This window comes from Bos grunniens, chromosome 1 (assembly GCF_055505025.1).
Source record: "Bos grunniens cultivar Pamir isolate PY7600 chromosome 1, Bosgru_T2T1.0, whole genome shotgun sequence".
In the NCBI taxonomy this organism is placed as follows: domain Eukaryota; kingdom Metazoa; phylum Chordata; class Mammalia; order Artiodactyla; family Bovidae; genus Bos; species Bos grunniens.
Window position 1 is genome coordinate 88,483,140 of NC_141165.1, and position 14,613 is coordinate 88,497,752.

Genomic DNA, 14,613 nt, shown 5'->3' on the forward strand with positions numbered 1-14,613 from the left:
ATACTGCATAAGCAAGTCAGATAGAATTTAGCTATTTCAGTAACATTACTAACGGATTTACCCACTATTTTCTACTAGCTCATTGAGACACTCAAGTGGGTCACGACACTTGGTTTTACTAGCCCAACATCTAATTAAGGGACTGAAAATTGAATTATCTGACAGGGCAGGTAAACATCCACATTCAAGGTAAGTAAGGAGGAGGTATGGCCAACAGCTGTCCCTTCTTCGCCTAGTGTCTCTCACAGATTCACGTCAAGCCTTGAATGTGACTGCCCGACTTTCATTTTCTTCACGGCCACCTCTCAATGGGGCTTTGACCACTGTGGGCCTAATTTTTTATTATAATCTCAATCTTGATTTTTCCTTCACAATGAATAGATCCCAACACCCTAATATTTGGGTGTGCCAGTAAAACGCAATATTTCCTAAGAAGTTATCAAACGTCTTAGAGAAGTATGACATTCATGTTAATGCTACATTTTCACATATAAGAAAGCTTTTCGAAAATTAATGGCTGAAATCCATCAATACTAGTTTAAAAATGGCTAGCAATCAGTTGGACCACTGTATTAAAGATAAACTTCATGACACAGACAGTTAAGATTTTATCACTGTTGTGTTTCTTTAGTAGAAGATAATACCTTTGCACTTCTTACACATTCAAAAGTGGGTTAAGTTCTATACTGAACCACAAGTGATGCAGGTCTTTGAGGTTTTCTCTCTTTATCTCTTTTCCCATTGGAACTGAACTTATTTTTAGCATAGTTCCCATGTCCTATTTCCTACTCTTTCTCCATACTGTTCTAGAGCAATCAGCTCAAGTCTCTTTGGGAAGGAAATGTTCCAGTACAAAGGATAATTAAAGATATTATTTAAAGCTAGACAAAATTCACATTAGACTATCACAAGTGGAATTTTATTTTAAAATAGCCTTGGTTGGTAAATTTCTGATTTTAGTTTATTCTTTAAATATGACTTCCACCCGCATTATTGAACAACTACTTTCAGTGAAACAAACTATCTAGTGTAGTCTGCTCCTGTGCTCACTGCTCTTGTTAAAAGGCAGATTTGACAATGAAATCTAAATGTTACATGTAAATCAAATGTTTAAAAATGGAATCCTAATTTACTACTGACTTCTATAATTGTTTATCCTCAATTCTGAGTGAGCTTCAACTGGAAGTGACTTCTAACTTTTTAGCTTTATATTTTTCACATGATGCATAGATCATAAGGTATTAAAAGACTCAATGGACCAAGGGCCTTGAAGGTTAAAGGTACTAATAAAAAAGACCACATTTGGAGTGTGAATACTTGTCTTCTAATACCAGGCTTCCTTGGGGTGATGAAGCCTTGGATTTGCTTCTCTAATTCCTGGGTGATAAGGAAGCTACCTGGCCCATTTCACAAGAAAGAGTAATGGCTTCACCACATAAAGGAAAACCCACACCTTAAGGAATCATCCTGCCTAAGTTGCACAGCAGAGAAGGGAAGGGAGGACAGTGCAGTCAGATCTGGGTGTTACCTCGATGGCTAGTTGGAACTGCTCGTGCTCCCGCTGTAGCTGCTCTGCTTCAGACAAAGAGCTGGCGTTGACCAGGCTGGCATTGAGCATTGACTCCCCATTGCGGATCCATCCTAGGACCTAGGGAGTTGGGACAAGAGCACAGGTGAATGGCCTTCAGTCGGATAGCTCACTATCTCCTACCTGCAACCAAGAGAAGATAGGAAGGATCTGGATAAGTAAAATCTCTCCAAATTTATCTGGAACCCTGTGCCATAAGATATTTATTGTAAGTACCAATCTTATTCCCAGCTTCACATTTTCTTTCCTACCCTTATCACTCTTCAATCCCAGTCTCCTCAGCTACTTAATTTAAACATTACTTTATCTGATTGCACTGTAGGTATGTTTCTGAAGTTCCTTCTGGAACACAGTATGGTAAAAATAAATAAATTCCATATGTATGGAATATCGGTATGGTATCCTTTTCTTTTTTAAGGCCAACAACTGCTTGAAATCTTCTATATCTCATCACACCTATTAGAAACAATTTCTTCATCATCTAGCGAAACCAGACCATTCTGTGGCACTCACGGAAGTCTGCCTTATTTGGTTATTTTGACCTATGTTTCATCTCCCCTCGTTAGAATGTAAACTTCTGGGAGACTTGATTAATACATGAGTCATATCATAATCTCACCCAATGCCTAGCATAGTGCTTTTCATATGACAGGTATGCAGTAACATTTTTGAAAGAGTGAAAATATCCAAGTCACTGTGGAAAATATCCAAGTCACACCTGAAAAGTGGGTCCAACCTCCTACGGTTTGCAAAATAGCCAAGAGTAGACAAGTCTCAGCCTTGATTGGTTAAACAACCCAAAAGGAGGAAAAAGAAAACAAGCAAAATAGTATGAATCACCCATACACTGGATCATTAGAAAACAAAAGAGTATGTTATAATTGATTTATTTAGAGGTTATGGCTAGGCTGAGTAAGATTTCTAGGTGACCTTAACTTAGTACTGGGGGAAAGAAAATTCAGCTAGAGAATATTAGAATAGAAGGAGAAACAGCTGATACTGTCTAGATAGTCCTAGCTGAAATGGAAATGTGGCAATTACCCAGCTAATAGAGTCTGGTGCAAATAATCAAACTGGAAGTATTAGGCCTTGAAAATCTACCTTGTGTCTGGTCATCAGAAAATTGCCAAATATTTGCTTTATTAAAGAGTCTGAGAGTTTGCTTGGAGAGGAAATAAAAGTTCTTCTGAAATTTCAAGATCAGTAAATATCATCCATCTGTTCCCTCAAGGCAAAGCAGAAGACATCACAATCTGTTTCAGAGGTTTTGAGATTTTTTTTTTTTTCTTCTCTCAACTTCTTCATGTTAAACAATTAGAAAAATACTAATCCTAGTCTCCTTTTCCATAACCCTCACTGGCATTTCTCAAATGTTCTCCTTGGGCAGACAATGACTGATGCCATATTGTGCATGGATAACATTGGGACATAAATCCCATTGAAGCTGGGCTATTTGGATTGAGATGTTAATTCACGGGCAGTCTGGCAGATTGCGGATGAGACGCCAATCTGTAAAGCAATTAGTTGCAGGAAATAACTGTTCAGAGTGTATGTGTGAAATCTCTGATGCCACTGGTGCACTGTAGTTGGCTGACTAGAGGCGCTTATGATTTCTAAAAGCTGGCTGTAAGTTTGGGTACATGCATACACAGATTGCATGCCCAAATGCTTCACTCCTTTGGAAAATAGAGCTCATAATTTATATTTCTGAACTATGTAAGTCCTTCTGCCATGATTCATCACAACTTGCTTGGTTCAAGATTCATTTGAGGGTGTCAGAGAAACATTTTCTCAATGTGCATCACAAATCAACACTTGGGGGGTGGGGCAATCTGACTCCCTCTGGGCCTCTTGAGTTCATGCTGGAATATTTTTCTCTCTATTCTGAGCCAACTGAAAGCATCAGTTATAGCTATAGTTGTGGGATCTCCATCTACCAGATTCTCCATTTAGAAATATGATAGGTTTTAGTCTCTGCATCTTACATTAAATCATGCCATATCCTTGATATCCTTGTTCATTTTTATTTCCCAAATGTTGTTTATAAAGGCATTCCAGAACTTTAAATAGGAAATTTGATTTTAGGAAGACAAAAATGCATGGCAGTTTAATCAATGGCTTGGTTCAGGGGTGGGACTGATGCCAATGATTAAACTACAAGCATTTTTATCTTCCTAGAATCAAATCTCCCATGTTGAAGTCCTGGACTCAGTCCTAGAAGCAGAACTGAGACCATGTTGAAAGAACACAAAATCTCAAGTCAAAACACCTGGCTTTGTTTCTACTTGATAAAGCCACCCCTGAGCCACAGCTTTTTCATCTGTAAAGGTAGGATATCTTTCTTTCCTGTATCAGGGTTGATGTAGCATACTGTTAAAGGCAAAGCCTGATGATGGTGGTGATTTTTAGTTTCGAGACAAACCTAACTATGATTCTACAATTATACCTCTCACAATGAGAAGAAAAAGAGTTTAGGAATACCAACTTATATTCTAGTATTTGCAGAGTTCATTTGTATATTCTGATGAGATATAGATACCTTAGCTGTTTTCTTATCATCAGTCTTTGCGCTCTGATCAATAACTCTTGTTGGTATAATTTTCCATTACTGTCATCCTTTATCTTCCTGGTTCATAAAATTGGTTATTTATTCTCTGTGAGCATCCAAATGAGAGAAAGGTAGTAGAAGAAATTTTGTAACATGAGAAATATTGGCCCACTAATCTTGAGCTATTTGACTTTCGAAACATCATTTAATCTCCCTGAGGCTCAGTTTTCTTATCTGTAAAATGGTAAGTCACAAGGTATAGTTGAAATGAAATAATTACTGTAAAAGTATTTTGTAAACTATAAGATGTAATCCTATAAACACACATTTTACATAGATCATTCATCTTGGATCATAGTTTACCAACAGGTTAGATGGTCTTTAAAGGTCACTTGGAGCCATAATATTCCATACTCCTTTCAAAATTCAAAGACTGTCCCTATAACCACAGGATAACAGAGAAACATAGCCCTGCAGAAATGAGGGTTGGGAAGAGTATTGCTGCTTGGGGGCTTGGGAGTTAAGTCACCAATTCAGCTCAGTCAGGCTGAGGGGGGACTGAACACAGAGATCTGCTTCGTTTAGAAGCTCAGATAACCGAGTTGGGAGAAGGGTGGATTTGGTTAACTAGATGTGAATGTCCAAAATGATGATGCCACCTACGCTGGGCAAGCTGGACCCTGTGCCCACGTAGGTTGGGGAAGTTGCTTGGCTATGACTGTGTTCTCTAGGTCACACTGACAGGAAACCTATGAGGCTCCTGCTACTGCAGATGATTTATCACAAGGCACAGTCATTTCTGAAACTCTAACCACAGGAAAATCGTCAGCCTCTCAGGTGGTTAAATGGGAGCCTGTTATATTTCTAGTATTTCTTAGTTAAAAAAATTCACAATTTATGAGTTATATATGTTTATCTTTCATGGTTTTATAGACTCTGTGTGTCTTCTTAATTATCTCCATTTTGAAACAAATGGATGATACTTGTCCCTATGGCTGCCTATCTTTCGGTACTACTCCAACTCCTTTTAATTTTGTACAGTGAACAGAATTAAATGGTATTTTCTATATGAATATGAGGATAAGGTAATATTTTCTCCTTTGTTTTAAATTCCTATCTTGATCATATGAAAATATTGGCCAGTATTTAGTCCACAGGGATAATTTAAGTCAATGTCTTTAGTAGACAAATAAGTACAATTTATTTTCCCATAGCTCAGAGCTCCAACATCCTACAAATCCATTTTGGCCTATTTTCTGCTAAATGCATTGCTCTGCAGGAATACATATGGGCATTCATTTAGTTTTATGCCCAGTAAATAGGTTTTTCAAATCTCCCTCAATTATCTAATAAGTGTAAGGTCATCCTTACCAGAGTAGCAATTTTCCTAGAAAACAATCAGAGCATTCTGTGGGGTCTGGAGAATAATCTGAACAATTTTTCTAGAAGAAAGGGGGTATCTGGGTGGTCTAGGGCCCTGGACCATGGGAATCAGGGGAGTGGTTTCCTTCAAGACTCAGCATTTCTCTGGAGATGCTGGGGCCATTTATCTTAGACACAAAATCCTAAGTAATCCCTCAGAAAGCAAATCAGTTGCACTAATCAGTTTCATTTGTTCTAAATACTTGAAAATTATTTTTAGTCAACGTCTGTGATATCACTGCTCCTCTGAGCTCCAGTTTAATATAACTGTGGTATAACTTCACATAGGTTATGAAGGCCAAATCTAAACCTTTAACCTCTGCGCTATAATGACAGAGACATAACACAGTGTTGTCCTCTCCCTTTCTGTCTCTATTAATGGCACTTCAATTAAGGTGTCTTTTTTTTTTTTTTTTTGAGAGTACATTCCAAAGAGAAACTCTCAAGCTGGTGTCTAAATTTAGCCCACATGATCAATACTGACATCTAAATTAACTCCCTCTTTCCAAGTGTCAACAGCTTCCAAGTCAATATTTCCTGCTCCACCAACTTCCATCAAACACCGAATGCCTTCTCTGAAACTGGATTCGATGACTCCCTAAAGAAAGAGCCCACGCTGACAAGGAGAACAAGTCTGTTTAATGATGCATAATGGCTTAACTGAACAGCAGCCCCTCGGCACCTGCAAGGGCTGATATCCGCTGCCAAGGCCTTCGTGGTTTCCTAAAGGCTGATCTCAGCCATCCAGTACCATTTTGAACTACAATCCCCCATGTGTCATTCTTGCCATGGTGAAGAGAAGAAGGAATTTTCTCATTCTAGAATTTTCTCTTCTGGAATTTGAAATTCCAGAAGAACTTTTTTTTGCTCTATAATTCATGAAATACTGAATGGGAATGTATGCAATTAGTCAAGCCTGGATGATCCATATTTGGTTAATCTACTTCCCCACTTGACAAACTACCTATCATCCTTTAGCTCCCCATCCTATACAGAATGTATACTTGGAAAGTTAAAAATTCATTTCATTTCCATTTTCATCACAGTCAAGAAAAACATAATTAGAAAGTTGGCTCTACTATGAATTCTGTAACAAAAATAAATAAAAAATAAAGAATGCAAACAAAATTATATGATGTTGTTGTTCTTTCGCTAAGTCATGTCCACCTCTTTGTGTACCATGCACTGCAGCACGCCAGGCTTCCCTGTCTTTCACTCTCTCCCAGAGTTGGCTCAAATTCATGTCCATTGAGTTGGTGATTCTATCTAACCATCTTATCCTCTGTCACCTCCTTCTCCTCTTGCTCTCAATCTTTCCCAGCAACAAGCTCTTTTCCAATTAGTTGGCTCTTCGATTCAGGTGGCCAAAATATTGGAGCTTCAGCTTCAGCATTAGTCCTTCCAATGAATATTCAGGGTTTATTTCCTTTAGGGTTGACTGGTTTGATCTCCATGAAGTCCAAGGGACTCTCTAGAGTCTATGCTAGCACCACAATTTTAAAGCATCAACTGTTCAACACTCAGCCTTCTTTATGGTCCAACTCTCACATCCATACATGACTACTGGAAAAACCATAGCTTTGACTAGATGGACCTTTGCTGGCAAAGTGATGTGTCTGCTTTTTAATAGTGTCTAGGTTTGTCATAACTTTTTTTCCAAGGAGAAAGAGTCTTTTAATTTCATGGCCACAGTTACCATCCACAGTGATTTTGGAGCCCAAGGAAAGAAAATCTGTCATCGTTTCCACTTTTTTCCCTGCTATTTGCCATGAAGTGATGTGACCAGATGTCATGATCGTAGTTTTTTGAATGCTGAATTTTAAGCCAGCTTTTTCACTCTCTTCTTTCACCTTCATCAAGAGGCTCTTTAGTTCCTCTTCATTTCCTGCCATTAGAGTGGTATCATTTGCATATCTGAAGTTGTTGATATTTCTCTTAGCAGTCTTGATTCCAGCTTGTGATTCATCCAGCCCAGCATTTCACATGATGTACTCTGCATAATATAAGTTAAATAAGCAAGGTGCTGATATACGGCCTTGTTGTACTCCTTTCCCAATTTTGAACCAGTCCGTTGTTCCATGTCTGGTTCTAACTGTTGCTTATTGACCTGCATGCAGGTTTTTCAGGAGACAGGTAAGGTGGTCTGGTACTTCCATCTCAAAAATTCAATTAGGAATAATTTTCCTGTTATCCAGTTTATTGAGATGACCATGAACAAAGAGCAGAGAAGAAGTCCCAGGTCTGGATTTAGGAGGCCTGGGCTCCAGTTTCAGCTAAGCAGCCACAAGGCCCTGGGAACACTCATCTTATAGTACCTCAGTTCCTCATTTGTAAAGTAAATGTACACCACTCTCTCTCATGGACTTTTTCTCCTAAATTGAGATCACAAATGAGAAAGTACTTCTCAAAGTACTTCTCATAAGAAAGAAATTACTATCATTGCTGCCAAAAAAGATTCAGAATTTGAATACTCATCCCTACTCTGGGCCTGCTAGGATTTCTACCATGTCATCACGAGTAACATGTCTCTCCAGACAATTAGGTGTGACCCCAGGATAATTAAACTGAAAAAAACCTGGATGGCAGTGCTGTGACCTGGCTTTGCTTAGGGCTCAGTGATGTCACTGGTGCTAAAGATGAATCTTTAGCACAGAATGTGAGAACTCAGCACTGATTGGAAAAGAAGGGGGGCAGAGAAGGTAATTTTGCACATTATAATAAATACTATATAATAACTATATAAGCACAGGCATTAACAAGGACTACCCTGAATAAAAGGGACCAAGAAATAATTATAAAATATATTTTTGTTCCCTGTGCTAAATTGATAGACTTAAATCTAAAAGTTCTAGCGGTTACTGAACATGATATTTTGGGCGGGGCTCTGCCTAGAGGAAGCAGGGGAAACGGGTTGATTGGGAGAGTCTGGAGCAAAAGAAGCAAACAGTGAAGTGCTGTGGGGTCTAGCCTGCCAGGAAGTTCTCCTGGACATGGGGAAGGTGATGGCGAGTTCTTTCTTCAGTGTGACCTTTGTCTGGTGACCTTGCTAAGCTTCAGTGACTTCCTCTGAAAGGAGAGTAATGTTTGTTTCAGAGAATGGTTGTGAGGACTGATCAAGAGATAGGTATAAAAGGTCTATGACACTCAATAAGTGGAACTATAATTATATTCGGATTTCTTCAGTCCCACTTTGTCTAAATAGGAAGTCACCAATCATTATGCTGAAAATTCCCATTTAGTCTGTTTATAATATAAATATATAGTATTTTTAAAATGTATCATTGGTCATTGTGTGTATGTTCCTATAAATCCCTAGGAATGGTACAGGAATATCCTTTAGAACAATAGATAGTATCATGTCTCATACAGGTAAGAACTCTTTAAAGTTGGCTTTAACGTGGCGAGAACATTTTCTTATAAAAACCACAAACATACGGAAAAGAATAATGGGAAGTGAATGATGGCTACCACTTATTATCAAGAATATGTTAGGTCCTTACTAGACACGTAGGTGCCCCCAAATTAATCAGTCTGGCTCTAAAGCCTGAATATGTCTATTGATAAAGGCTTTGCCTTTCCCATGAACTCTATGCAGGATTGAGGACAGAAAGGAAGAGAATGGATTCAGTGACTGAGGACAACCTGGAAAAGCCCTGAGAAGATGTTCTCCTTAGATTGTTATATGCCGGAGAAATCATGGGTTTGTAAGTCTGAGCCACTGGACCATTAGATCTATTTGTTAGAGTCAATAGACGGCAGACTAGCTTTCAGAAGCTAATACAACCATTCCTTAACTTACCTATTCCTAAGTTCTGGTCACACCTGAGGCTCTTCATGCCTTACCCAATACCAGGAGCAGGCCCAGACCAGACTCAGCCACTGGAAAGCCCAGGCTGAAGGTGGAGGGCCAGGCTCACCTGTTTGACCTCGGCCTGGAGGTGCCGCAGTTGGAGGCACTGCTCAAGTCGCTTGTGGGTCTGCTCTGCGTTGAGCTCCAACTCATGCTGTTTCTCATGGAGAAACTCTAATAGCTCTTGTACCTGGGCTGCCAGATCAATGTCTTTTTCACAGATTAACTCAATCCCTGATTAAAACAAAATGTAAACAATTAAAAACCAGGTAGTACAGTAAAGACTACATTTCCTTCAGCATGCATATGAAAGCTGGAATTCAGAAAGACGACACCAGTACCCTCCCAACCTCTGCATATCACTCTGTGAAAATGGATAAATCACCATATGGGCCTTTGAGATGCTCAAAGCATACCATCTCTATTGGATTAACTGATCCTTTGCCAGGGAACAACTCTTTAACAGATGATCAGCTCCTTACCAACTGGAGTCAAAGAGGTGGCTTACTGGAGTCCATCCCCAGACAAGACCACATACAGCAGTCCTTACTGGGTGGTTTGCCAACACCCAGAATGTTCACAACCAAGCCTTTGGATTACATTGGGAAATACAAAACAAAGCCCAAAAGACGCTGTCTCAGGAACTTCTGCCAAAGGCACACTCTCTTTCAGCTGGTCAGATGCAATTCAAGATTAGAAGCTAAATGCATTCTGAAGAGAATAGTTGGCCAGTGGTAATTTTATTAGTCAACTACTTAGGTTCCCTAAAAAAGCACTCTTAGAAATACCTGCTAGCTCTATTGTTTATCAAATACAGGCAAACATGCCTGATAACCATACCCCAGCAATATCACAGGGGTACTGAGTACTTGGCCTTCTCAGGTGGTTCAGCAGTAAAGAATCCACTTGCTAGTACAAGAGACATGGGTTCAGTCCCTGGGTGGGGAAGATCTCCTGGAGAAGGAAACGGCAATCCACTCCAGTATTCTTGCCTGGAGAATCCCATGGAAAAAGGAGCCTGGTGGGCTACAGTCTATGGGGTCGTAAAGAGTCAGACACGACCGAAGCGACTTAGCACACACTGAGTATTTATCCATTTAGAAAAATCATCACACTAAAATTGTGCCCACAGGAGAGTTTGCTCATCCTTCTACTGATTCAAAGCATTAGTAAGCCCCACCAGTCACCAACAAGGGCTCCCAAAGTTTATTAATAAACTGCCAATCACCTGACTTTGAGGGGAGACGAATCAACACCCACCAGGCAGAAGCTGTGGCTCCACTCCTTGTGTAAAACCCCTCACCTCCCTGTCTTATTTTTTTGGAGTACCTCTCCCAGCACACAGGCATGCGTGCGTGCGTGCGCACGTACGCGCACACACACACACACACACACACACACACACTTTCTCTCTTCTCCAAACCAGAGCTCCTATTCACACATTATCACCAACAGGCCTAAAGTAGCCTTTCTCCAACAGATTTCTGCTTCAGCAAGGGTCACTAAGGAACTCTAAGATGGAGCAAAGGCACTGCCTAGTTATCAAGGTCCTTCTGTCCTCTAGTGACTTGACTGTGATTCCTTACTTGCTGTGATAGAGCACATGGAATGTGTGAAGCCTGTCCCAAATCAGAATCCTGATCTTGGCAAGTTACCTAAGCTTTCAGAAACTTCACTTTCCTTATATGTACAATGGGATTTTACTTAGCCACCTATCTCAGGAGCTGGCTGGGAGGATTCAACGAGATAATATATAATATATATATAAGTATCTAACATATGATAACAATAAACATGCTTTGCTCCTCAGTCCCACGGCTTTCCTGGTTCCTGACTCAAACTTTCAACTTTCTATCTTCTGACATTCATGTCTTCTTGGCTCCTATCTCCAACTTCATGCAAGTTGTATTATTTCTTGATTCTTACTGTCCAGCTATTTCTGATTAAGCCCTGCTCAGGTCCTTGGCTTTGGGAAAATCCTAACTCTGGATTGCTTGCCTCCTTCTGATCCCTGACTCCACCTGGCTCCTCAGATTCTTAATTTTGTCCAGATCCTTTCCCTGAGCCCATATCCTGGAATCTATGACCTGGTGCAGTTGTGGTCCTGATACTGACAAACAGAATCCCAACTACCATGAAGTTCAGGGTGCCAAAGTATAGTTACTTCCATGGAGATCACACTCAGAGAAGCCCCAAAATCTCAGTGTACAGCCACATAAAAAAATCGCCCTTTTGAGACTCCCCCCTCACTTTGACTGAAACATCAGAAATTCATCATCGCCACCACCAACACAGTGGCCTGATGCAGTGGGAATGTATAAAGAAAGTCTATACATGTGAAGGGAAATTCAGTTCTAGAGCCAAAAATAGTGTTTTATATAAGACAATATGGGAGAGTGGGAGATTTTTTTCTGGTGTTACATGTAGTAATTTCAGTATCTTTCCATGTTTATTTTTTCTGTTGGTTTCATAATTCTAAGTCCCAGGTCCTGAAAATCTGTATCTGTGGGAGACAGAGAAGGGAATGGCTTGTTCTTTTGGCAGTCAACTCCCTCCACTTACTATTTTCAATTACCAAGAGGATGTGGTAGAGCATCACTTTGACTGAAATAAAAAAAGATAAAAGGAAAATTTCTACCTTTGCATTGCTAGGCATCATGGGATGACCCTTGACTTCCATGTTTACTTCCTAAAAATGTAATACAAGATTCACCTGCAGAAGTAGATCCTTGCTTCCAGCCACAATGCAGATGTTTTTCCATTTCATTTTCATTCTGCATGCATCTCTGGTGTTTAGTATGCTGGGCTTGGGCTAAGTGTCTTTCTATGGGAAGCCCATGGCTCACATCTGCCACATCACATGCAAATGGGCTATCTAAGCCTCGTACCTCATCAAAGGGGCCAGCCACCTGCTTAGAACACCATCTAGAACCTGCCTGCCCTGAGACTCCAGTCCTTCATTTTCATTAATTTCACTTGATTTTTTTTTAATGAGATGAACAGGAAATAAAATGGGTGAAGACAATGCCTATTGCATTTCTACACTCAACAACTCATCACATGAATGAAGTGAATGGGAGGAACATGCAGAGTTACTCCAGCAATACCTAGAAGAACAGAAACTCATGCCTCTTTCCTGGTGCCCACAAGCACACTGACATGAGTCTCAGCTAATACCCATCAACTGGTAAGCAGCATCAATCAATAGCAAAGAGTATTTTCGTGTATTGACATTACTCCTTTCAATCTAATCTGAGGCCTAATTGTCTTCCTTAGGGGCTCTCCAGAGATGCAATAAGATGTTTGTCTTTTCCATCAAGTAATGAAATATATTCATACTGAAATAGTTTGTCAGCCTCTCTAGAGAAAGCTGTATTGAAATTTCTTTCTGATATACCTCCACAATGTCCTGCAAATATCCTTGTGTCAGAACACTTCCATTGAGGTCAGTTCCTTACTAACTTGTCTGTGTCCTCACAGTAATGTAGGTTCCCTGGGGCCAGGGCCATTTCTATTTCATGTATCTCAGCTTCTTTAGGACCTAGCACAGTGCTTGACACATAATACTCCCAAAATACCTGTTTAATGAACACAGGGGCCTCTTTAGGAAGAACTCGGGTAACCTGAGAGCTCTGGGGACAGAGTTAGGTTGGAATGCAGGCTCTGCAACCTATTAACAGTGAGGCTCTGGGTTCCAAATCCCCTCTGAGCCTGTGTAAGATGGGAATATGAACATTGAGTCCTCGGGATTGTTATGAGGACTAAGAGAGATAAGGTAGATACAGGGCCTGGCATTTAGTAGGCTCAAAAACACCCATATCCCCACTTTTTCCTTTCCCTTGGGGGAAATTATATTCTGTGTTGATTACTGATGGGACTATTGAATGACTTATATAAAATGTAAATAGAAAATCTTACCATCAGATGTTTATGAGCTTGTTCAAAGTATATCATTAGAAATGATGATTTGGATGCTACTAGACTAGGCTCTCAACTTTGGCTCACATAAGATTCATCTGGAGAACTTTAAAAGTCACCATGTCCTGGCCACAGCCCAGACCAATAACATCAAAATCTCTATGGGTAGGAACCAGGCAACAGGAATTCCCACCTTAAAGTTCTCAGGGTGATTCCAATGTGCAATAAAGATTGGGATCCACTGGATAAGATGAAACAATGGTCAGCGATCCAGGGACAGAGACATTCCTCAGGGTACACTCAGTTACCAGAACGTTCAGCATAGCAATTACTGAGGGTTCAAGCCCACAGTTAGTAATAAAATGTTATTTTGTTTTCCTTTGCTGCCAGATTGAGAGTATCACTTTAATTTCCTCATGGAGAGAGGAGGCTGTGGTCTAGGGTAGAGTTAGGTATTTCTGGCTATGCTGCCCATACTTGTAACATGTTTTTCAACTGTTTGTATGTTCTTTAAATATCTGTGTCTGCCTCAGATAGAGAACATCTTCTTTTCTCCTCCCCCCACTCTTTCTGTGTCACTACCTCAATTAACACCCAGTTCTGAAATTACAAAGTCCTTTAATCAGGTTTTTAGATGAGTATTTTCAACCCTGGCTATATATTAGAATCACCTGGGAAGTTTAAAAAATCTGGGCTCACTCTAGACCAATTAACTAAGAATCCCTGAGGAGCGGGATCCAGACACTGGTATTTTTAAGAAGCTCTTCAGGTGATTCCAAAATATGTAGTCAGGCTGAGAACCATCATTTTACATCAGCTTCTCTTCCCTTCCTCTCAGAGCCGCATTCCTTCACCCCAGAGTAGCTTACATTTTGGAAGAAGACAGGCCTTTTTTTTCCTTTTACAACATAAGTACAATTATTTGTGGTCCATTATTTAAGTGAACTCCGGGAGTTGGTGATGGACAGGGAGGCCTGCTGTGCTGTGATTCATAGGGTCGCAAAGAGTCGGACACGACTGAGCGACTGAACTGAACTGAACTGATTTTTATGTATATTGGTTTCTCCCAGACTTATGTTCACTTGATTAATTCAGCAAATGTCAATATAGAGAAATTGCTATGAGTGAGACATAACCACTCTGCTGGATGCTGGAAACGTAAAGAGAAGGAAGGAAATGACCCGCCCTCACACTGCTGGAGAAGCTACAGAACACAAATAACCCCAATAGAATTCAGTGTGAGCTACAGTATCAGTACAATGTACAACAGTTATCAAGCTTTACTGA

At 40.1% G+C, this 14,613-nt stretch overlaps 1 protein-coding gene across 46 annotated transcripts in view; it reads right to left on the reverse strand.

Annotated features, from left to right (window-relative positions):
• KALRN (kalirin RhoGEF kinase) overlaps window positions 1–14,613 on the reverse strand; it is a 692,908-nt gene that overhangs the window by 276,596 nt on the left and 401,699 nt on the right. For all 46 annotated transcript variants that reach the window (XR_015164343.1, XR_015164397.1, XR_015164395.1 and 43 more), the window contains exons 15-16: window positions 9,476–9,642; window positions 1,529–1,648 (exon numbers count right to left, since the gene is read on the reverse strand). Coding sequence is in view for 37 of the 46 variants with exons in the window: in XM_086402125.1 (XP_086258251.1) it covers window positions 1,529–1,648; window positions 9,476–9,642 (287 nt within the window). In the remaining 9 variants the exon portion in view is untranslated. The remainder of the gene's footprint in view (window positions 1–1,528; window positions 1,649–9,475; window positions 9,643–14,613) is intronic.